An 8826-nucleotide genomic window follows, 5' to 3' on the forward strand; every position below is an offset into this window, starting at 1 on the left:
CCTGCAGCCAAGGACGGGATCTCTCTCTCTCTTGCAGTTCCTGACAGAGCTTACCAGACTCTTTCAAAAGTGCAGGACTTCGGGGAGCGTTTTCATAACGCTGAAGAAATGTAAGTTTTAATTACTGGGTTAAATAGGTGTTCGTCTAAATCAAACGTACGGTGTTGTTTGCATGTATTCAGAGTATCTGAAAACGAGAGTAGTCATAGGGACAAATCAATCAGCTGCAGTACTAATAGCCTTGAAGTAAGACTGTGTTTCAAACTGCGTATTGGAAATACTGGGACTTTCCAATTGCTAAACAATAATTGGAGAATCTGCAGATTTCTATAAAAGGAGAATTATAGTGTTGCTTTAGTGTGTTTTTTGTTTCTGTGGTTTCTGGCTAGCTGGGACTACTTGAGAAGTCAAGTGTCCTAGGCTGCAGTTTGACATGTGTTTAAAATATAACTGCTGCTGAAGCAGGCAGTTCATGCAGCATGTAAGGGGAAGGATTACATTTTTTTCCTGGCAGATGTAGTTTATGGAACAGATCCTTCTGGGACTACAGGGGAAGGTGTCTCTGAACAATTTGGCAGCAATGTCAGTTCAGATGGCCATACATTCCAAGGTGTTTCACAGATCTCTTCATGAGCAATTTTTAACATCTCGTGTCAGGAGGCATCTAGTGATTTTACTGAAATATGAATAAACATTCTCTGTTTTTCCATTCAGATGATGGTCGAACAAAACCAGTCCCACGCAAAGGCCATGCAGAAAGTTTTGAACCAGCAGACAATAAGTGTCTTCTAAGAGCAACTGATGGAAAGAAGAAAATTAGCACAGTGGTAAGTGACAACTTTGTGTTAGAAAGATTAGTGGCCCTACTTGTCTTTTGTTTAATGCCCCATATTTTAAGTTAAATTTGTCTTTACATGAATTTCTTGAGAACTACCCTTTTAATTTAACACATGGTAGCTAAACACGCAGCTGAAATTGGGATACTGAAGCGTTACACTTAACCTGAAGTCTTAGCAATGCTTACACTCAGCGTTACAGATGGGGTAACGCATTAGTTGCACTCTGTATACTGGACTTTGTTTCAGAATGGTATTGCAGGACAGCAAAAAGGGACCCTGCTTGTTTTAAGCAACCGTGGTTGTTGTGTTCCAAGTCAGGTGAAATTGTTTGGAGGGGAGAGCAGAACTGCTTCTAAGAGGCATGGGCGGAAGGACGCAGGGCAGATACGGAAGCTGCAGTACGAGGACAAATGGTGTGGCTCCAAGGAGAAGAAAGGTCCTGCACACCTACAGTCAAGCCACAGGTGGCCAATAGGTAGATTCCTATAGTCCTGATGGAATTGCTGAAGGTTCTTGAAACCAGCCAAGAACTGAATGTTCCCAGACTGTGAAACAGTAGGAAAGGGATCCTTGTTTCCAGTCAAGAACATGTAGGCATGGGTAGACTCTCCTAAGCCTTAATCTTGCTTAGCACACCTATTTTTTTTTCCCTCATTTACAGAGCTATTTGTATTTCAGGAAATGTTAACTAGAAGTTGAAAACCTGATATGTGTTTCCTTTGAATGAGAGATTGGGAAAGGCTTTAGCTGACTTTAGCTCTTCTCTGTGATGTAACCCAAGGAAAAATGTTACTTTCAGAAATAGCTGAGAGAATCTGGGCTGCAACATACTTTTAGGGCCCTACAGGTAAATAAAACCTTCCTTAGAATGTTTATTCACATTCTTCCCCATTGAAAACACATGGATTTGGGAAGAATGGCCTCCAGAGGCTATTATTAATAAAGTAGGAGTGTTTTTCACTTTTCTAAATCGGTGAAGTCCTATGACATGTCAGTGCAGCCTACGTACCACTGAACGTGAGGAGTTGATCCAACTGCTGCTAAAAAGACTAGATGGTCACTGTTGGGTAAACATGTACTGGTACTTGGTTTGTTGTGGAAACCAGTGTTTTCTTGGTTAACCTCCACTATTACTCTTGCAGGTTAGCTCAAAGGAAGTAAATAAATTCCAGATGGTAAGTTTTGTGTGCCTTTTATCTTCCTCTTCTGTAGGTAGTGGGGAGAGGCCAGTAGGAAGCACTGGACAGCTGTGGACGGGTTGATTCAGTGCTGAACTGGCATGCAGATTAACCTTAGACTATTAATCTATTTGTTTTAAAACATATATTGTTTTAAAAAATGAAATCCCATTTTATTTTCTTTCTGCATTGATTTAGAAACAATAGTTTCCCAGTGTAGGGTGTAAGAGCATGATCCTCTAACTAACTTGAGGAAATGCAGATACCTATCCATGAGCAATATGTAAAATTTTACCTCTAGTATATTGTCACTTAAATGTTTGTTTATATAATGGCTCTGATTGTTGTTTCAGGCATATTCAAATTTGCTGAGAGCTAACATGGATGGCTTGAAGAAAAAAGACAAGAAAAGCAAAAACAAGAAGAGTAAAGCAACACAGTGATGGAACAGTGTCCTACCATCACTGTAACAGACTTGACCCTTGCTCAAAGCAAAGTCCATTTCTTTTTGAGTTACCACTTGTCTTTGGCTTCCCTTCCAGCAGGATACTGAGATGCAATCAGTACTGAGAGCAGAAGGTGCTTTCTATGGATTGTTGTATGGCAGGAGTATTTACAGGGTTATACTGAAGTAGCTTTACACTCAGTTGCCAACTAGTTTTGTACTTACACTGCTGTTTGGTTTGTATTATACAAGTGGGCAGTGTAAAACCTGTCTGGAGGTGACACATGGTGAAGTGCACTGTACCATGAGCAAAGTGAGATTGGAGCAGGAGTCTCAGTGACAGATGCCCAGTTTGTAGATAAGCCTCAGCAGTACTAGGGAAAGTGGGTGCCAACATATCAGAAACAGCAGCTTTCCTATTTCTGTCTTGTTTTGAGTGATGTGTCTACATGATGCAGTGCAGATACCCCTAAGGCAGCCAGCACAATGCTTGAGCTCTTTGCAGAGCCAGGCAGCTGTGCCTTTGCTCCGTGCTGATCCAACTGTGCCCACCCTGGCTTAGGGTGGGGGGAAGGCAGGACTCTGCATCATGTTCCCTTCAGGCATGGCTTAAAAATGCTCATGTCACCTGAACTTTTTTTAAAACTTCATCCTTCAGTATATTCAGGGATCTGAATTTGCCCATACTTCCCATCTTAAAGTAGCTCCTTCATATGAGCAGCTGTAAAAGGTGAATACTTAATTGTTCCTATTAAACACAATAAGAAATGGATTTTGTTGTAATGACTGATGTGACTTGTCTTGGTGAATTGCTAGGAACGGTACTGTTATCTGCATCTTTACACCTGACTTCCTGGATGCTGCTTTGTGTGTTGCTGTTGCAACTTCCACAGTTCTTGGGTTTGTCTTTAAAGTTACCTCTTCACATGCTTTAACTTTGCCTTCCTCTTTCCTGTCCTTTTCTTGTAGTAAAAGCAGGTATTTCTTAATGCAATGAGCCTGCAGAGCTAAAGGCAATCATTTGAGTTAGAAAAAGAAAGAGGAGTAAGCTGTTTGAACAGAAGGTTCCAGGTAGGGAGGGAGGGTAAACACAAGTATATTTCCAGAAATCCCTAAATTTTCTGTATATTCACTCCAGTAGTCATGTAGTTTGATGGGAAATATAATGCATAGTTAACTATAGCTGCTATAACTCATCTTCAGCTTCACTCAGCTTAATTTTTCCTTGATGGGGTTGTGTTACAGTTTAGCTTCAAGAAGATAATTAAAAGATTCCCATCATTCCTATGTCTTTAACTTAAAATCTAATCTGACAACCCATCTGAAGAAAGCTAGTTCAAACCTTTGGTTATGCCTCTAGCACATGTAGGCTACTGCTTCTCTTAAAAAGTCTTAGGTTTAGGTCCTTTAGGTCTGAAAAAATGTTTTTCCTGTATCAGGTCTTGTTTCATCTCCCAGGAAGCTGCTGCTTGATTTGAATGCAAAAGTGCAGGCAGGACAAGCGTAGGCAGTCAGGCTTGCAACAACTCACTGAGCCTGAAATCTACCATCTTTTATACAGAAATTAAAACAGTAGGTTTAGAAAAAAAATACAAAAAGCTTGTAATACATATTTCAAGAAGGCTCAGTAGCCAAACTTTTTATTACCTAAAAACCCTTCTTCAAAAAAGTTTAAAACAGTTTGTTAGAGCTGAAGATAATTCATCCTCTCTAATCTCATTTCAGTACTACTGCTGCATGTTGACCTAAAAGGCATTCTGAAACTTTTTTTAAAAGATACAATGTAGTTTTACACCAGCACAGCTGATAATCTCTTTTGTGGCATAAGGGGGCAAGATCTACAGGTCTCTGGTTGTAGTCAAGCTTGGTCCTTGAGTGCAAAACATTTATTCCCACTTTTTAGCATGAAATTTACAGTTTTATATTACACATGAAATTCAGTCTGGACACATAAGAAGGCCTTAGTTGCCCATCTTGCATTATGACAGCTTTCTTAAGTTCCTTTTGACAAAACTGTTGTCTGTTAGTAAAAGCATCCCATAGAAGGTGCTTTAAGCACTAAAACAAAACCTTGTATTCGTCTCGGTAACTGTACAGGATAAGTGCAGGAACCCTGCAGAGGGAAGGAAAAGAGGATTTTTAAACTGCAGGTTCAAAAGCTACAAAACGTGGCAAATCTTAGCAATAAGCTAACAGCAAAGATTCAGTAGAAGAGCAATGAAGTCTTCGTTCCTTTGGCTGTGACTACAATTTTCCCCTCCATTCTCCTTCCATTGATCTAGCCTGTTCAGTTTTCATTCAGTGACCTGAAGGCTTACGGCTAAGCAGTGTTTTGTGTGCAGGCATCAACTGAGAAAGGAAGACTTCGTCAGCAACTGCATTACATTCACACCCAACACTACATGGAATATTATTCACATGTAGTAACTGGGTTCTGTTGCTTACAGCCTTGCAAACCCCAGGAAGTAAAAAAAAAAGTTTCACTGAGGCCATTTTGGTGCATCTCTATAAGAAAAAGGAATCAAAGTAAATAAATTTTTAGTCTCATTTAAAGGTTAAGTAGTACCTTCAAGCTGATCATAGGTTTAAGAAAATGTATTCTAAATGAAATCTACAATAGGACATAATTACCCAGGTCTTGCTTAACTGTGCCAGTACATACAAGGGTTGAAAATTAGAGGCTTAAAACTGGATGTGCCCAGACTATCTGTTTTTGGCCTTGCCAGAATCCACCAAGGAGACTACGAGTTGAACATAAATGTTTTTATGCTTAGAAAACAGAAATGGGCTTTACTGTACATGTTGGGATAGCATGCCTCACGTTTGCTTAAAGCTGGGCAGTCGGTCAGCTGTGCCAGATTCCCACTGCATTCCTTCAAAGCAGGAGGAACTAAATGTGAGTTTTAAAAGGCAAGCCGAGCCCCTCCCATGAGAAAAGAGGGTTACTAAGTAGTAGAGCAGCAGCATACCTGAATGTATATACTTATTTGCTATTCAGTTTTAGGAACAAAGCAGCAAATGAGGTAAGGGCGGGAACACATTTTAGAATTTCTTGAAAAGGGTTATCAAAATGAAGACTTTACATGGCCAAGGATTTACATTTTAGCACAAGTGAGGATTAGATGAGCAGTAAACTCTTCCCATAGTACTCGATGAAGCACACATGTTTCCTGAGTATTTCTTTTTTCCTCAGAGGGAAATGGGAGGACAAAGTAAGAGCAGCTTATTTAGTAAAGTTTGAATGTAGAAATAATTAAAGATGTTTTGTGTACATATAAGAGCTTAACAAATTTACCTCTTTTCCATTTTGATACTATAAATTTCATCACAAATTGCTTGTAAGTATGAACATCTCTGTTTTGGCCATCGTGACATCAGTTGTCTCACAGTAGCATCAAAGGCTTGTCTATCTCCATAAAACTAAGAAACAAAAATTGGCAAGGAACTATGATACAGTTGTACATTCTCTTGAAAGAAATACTTCTAACAGGATTCAGTCTTTTGGATACTATGTAATGCTCCTTAATTAAACGGGTTTCAAACAAAATTCATATAAACAGTATGTGCAAGTTGGTATTTCATTTTTTTTAAAGAAAATGTATTAAGAATTTAGTGATCAGTTTCTTAACATAGATAGGTTAGTGATAAAATGGCATAAGCAATGAAAGGGCTCTATCCATTTTGCAATGCTGGATAGAACATGAGAACTGTGGTGTAAGGGTGGTCAAAAATGAATGATGCAAGCTGATAGTGTGCATTTAAAAAAAAAATTAAAGTAAAAAGTATTAAACTATCTCCATGATTTGGACAGACTGGATGAACTAAATATTTTGAAAGTATTTTCAAATGTTTCACCGGGGTTTGATTACCAGACAAGCACTGCTTCAGAGCAGAAGGTGTAAGGTATGAAAGTACTAAATCCACTTCCAGGCAGGACACCATTCCTGAGTTTGTTTTTTGGGTGAGTGGGGAGGTGTCCATCTCTCTAGTAAGAACTGATTTTAAAGCCACTGCTGTCACTGGAGGAAAGAAAAGAGCTTTGTCTTTGGTGGGTTTTTTCGCCTCATTGAGCAGTTTCTGCGTTGTTAAAGGTGTCAATGTAATACTTATACATTCTCTTTTTCTCTTGGCTTCAGAGATGTTTCAGCTACTCAAAACAATTGCCTCTGTATTTTGGGTCCTCTTTCATTAACAGCTTCAAGAAACACCTTTGTTGAAACTGCTATTAACGCTTACTGGTTTCTGAAAATGAGCAGCAAGACTTAATTTCAGTTAACTGTTCTTGGGGAAAAAAAACCAGAGCTTTGGATTAGGACTTCTGAATAGTGTCCTGTGTAACTCGGGTGTTTGACAAAAAGATTTTTCTAGCCTCAGTCAAGCTGTTTCGGTAAGAAAAATCCTTTTAAGTTTTAAAACCTAATTCAAACTCCTTACAGGAGAAAAACTACAATGGGTGAATTTTACATTCCACTTCATTAGGAACAGAATTTATCATCTATAGTTCAATTAGAGTTTCAATGACAATACTTTATTGCTTACCTCTAATGATAAGAGGTGTATCACAGTTGCTTTTGGCAGATCTACCTGTAATAATACCATCAAAAAAAATCAATACTTAACAGTTCTTTGTTATCAGTTTGCCAAGTACAGATTAGCTACACTGAAGGGAGTCAGACTTTTTGATTTCCAAAGCAGCACACATGCTGATAGAGCTAGGAATTTACCAAGGTTTTAAGTATTTTGAACAAACTGTTCATGACAGATTCCAATACGAAAAGTTCCAAATAGGCATAGGCAAATAGGCAGTATGTTTTCCAAAAAGCATATACCATTTTAAAATCCTCTGTGACATGCTCAGCAAAGTCTAAAAGCTATACACAAACAAAAGCTATGCTGGTTTAAATGTAAGAGCAAATCTAGCAGGAACAGGTTATTAAATCTACCACAATAGTAAGCATAAGTACAGCTACAGAGTTTACAACTAAATACTTGTTTTGTTCTATGCAACTGCCCAATGCACACACAATTTGATATATACTTTTCAAGCATTAAAGAAACATGCCATAGGTCTTATTTAAAAAACAGAAGTTTGTTTCATTTGGTATCTCTAAAGTGATGGTATTGAAAATATTTTGTTCCAGATAGCAACTGCATCATCCAATTCAATTAAGAATTGAAAATTAATTTAGGCTTCTCTCAGATACTTACTGCTAAAATCTCAATCTCACTTGTTTTCTGTTGCAGGCCAGAAATGAATGTCTGAAGTCTTGTTTGCACCTGGCAACAACAAAAATAGGCAAAAGTAAAATATGCTGCTTCTGTGACACATGTTTGGAACACTTATTTTCTATTTCATAGATGATGAGAACAGGAGGCTACTTCTAACACAAGATGTAGAACTACATTATATTTAAACTAAAATTTACATATAATTTTCAATAACAATTCCACAATAATCCTTGATGAATTCACAGGAAGGAGACTGGGACTGAGCCACTCTTGCAGCAGTGGTAATAACTTCATAATACGGGTACTGTACCAAAGCAGATAGAACCTGCACGTTACAATGTGAATTCTCACATACATAGTTAAAGACTGCCTTTCTGTTTCTGGGTGTTTGTTAGATAACTTTTCAGAGGAATGTCAGAACCTGTGACTGGATGCAGTGAATCATCTCTAGCTGAAGAAGGATGACTGATTTGGAAATCAAACCAAAGTATGGGTCATGCCTTGTAACACTTTTTTCCAGAGTGAGCTAGTAATCCTGCACAGCTAGCACTTTACAAATGTAGTTGCAGCCTTGCACTATGTTGCCTTTTGTACCTTCGAAAGATGCTTTTATACATTAAAAACCTGACAACAGCAATTCTGTTTAGCTCAAAGCTCAGAGAATAGCATCCACTTCTTTATTTGGGTTCTGAGAACTATTTATAGGGGGGATTTTTTTGTTGCTGTGGTGGTACATTTCCCCCCGTGTATGTATCTCTTTATATGTCTCTATATCTACATCTCTGTGTGTGTATAATTAGAGAAGTTTATCTAAAGTTTTGAAGTTGTTGTGGTGTTAAGCTTTATGAGAAAGTTATATAATCTAACATTGTGATTTGCCTTAATAGTGAATTTTAAATTGCTGCTATTTTATATAAGATTGTTGCTAAAGTTACACAAAACACAAAATCCTATGTTACATCACCACAGCAAGATCCCCTGCATTTAATTCCTTTAGTCATAAACCGTTGACCAAGTATGGGACTAGGAGTGGATTGAGCTGCACCTATACTGCTCCGAGTAGGAGTTTAGAAAAGAAGGGGGTCCATCCTGAACCATGTGACTCAACGGAAGGGTCTCCATCACTTTCTTTCCC

The 8826-nt window shown here is 38.3% G+C and overlaps 2 protein-coding genes across 2 annotated transcripts in view; one reads left to right on the top strand and one right to left on the bottom strand.

Moving 5' to 3' along the window:
- SRP14 (signal recognition particle 14kDa (homologous Alu RNA binding protein)) overlaps positions 1–3232 on the top strand; it is a 3422-nt gene extending 190 nt beyond the window's left edge. Inside the window, exons 2-5 of the mRNA XM_010291341.1 lie at positions 8–110; positions 715–827; positions 1982–2014; positions 2371–3232. Coding sequence (XP_010289643.1) covers positions 8–110; positions 715–827; positions 1982–2014; positions 2371–2460 — 339 coding nt within the window. The 3' untranslated portion in view covers positions 2461–3232. The remainder of the gene's footprint in view (positions 1–7; positions 111–714; positions 828–1981; positions 2015–2370) is intronic.
- Positions 3233–4520: 1288 nt separating this feature from the next.
- EIF2AK4 (eukaryotic translation initiation factor 2 alpha kinase 4) overlaps positions 4521–8826 on the bottom strand; it is a 42529-nt gene continuing 38223 nt past the window's right edge. Inside the window, exons 37-40 of the mRNA XM_010291342.1 lie at positions 7671–7739; positions 7002–7046; positions 5758–5882; positions 4521–4575 (exon numbers count right to left, since the gene is read on the bottom strand). Of these exons, the coding sequence (XP_010289644.1) occupies positions 4521–4575; positions 5758–5882; positions 7002–7046; positions 7671–7739 (294 nt within the window). The remainder of the gene's footprint in view (positions 4576–5757; positions 5883–7001; positions 7047–7670; positions 7740–8826) is intronic.

The sequence above is a fragment of the Phaethon lepturus genome, unplaced genomic scaffold (assembly GCF_000687285.1).
Source record: "Phaethon lepturus isolate BGI_N335 unplaced genomic scaffold, ASM68728v1 scaffold20977, whole genome shotgun sequence".
Lineage (NCBI taxonomy): Eukaryota > Metazoa > Chordata > Aves > Phaethontiformes > Phaethontidae > Phaethon > Phaethon lepturus.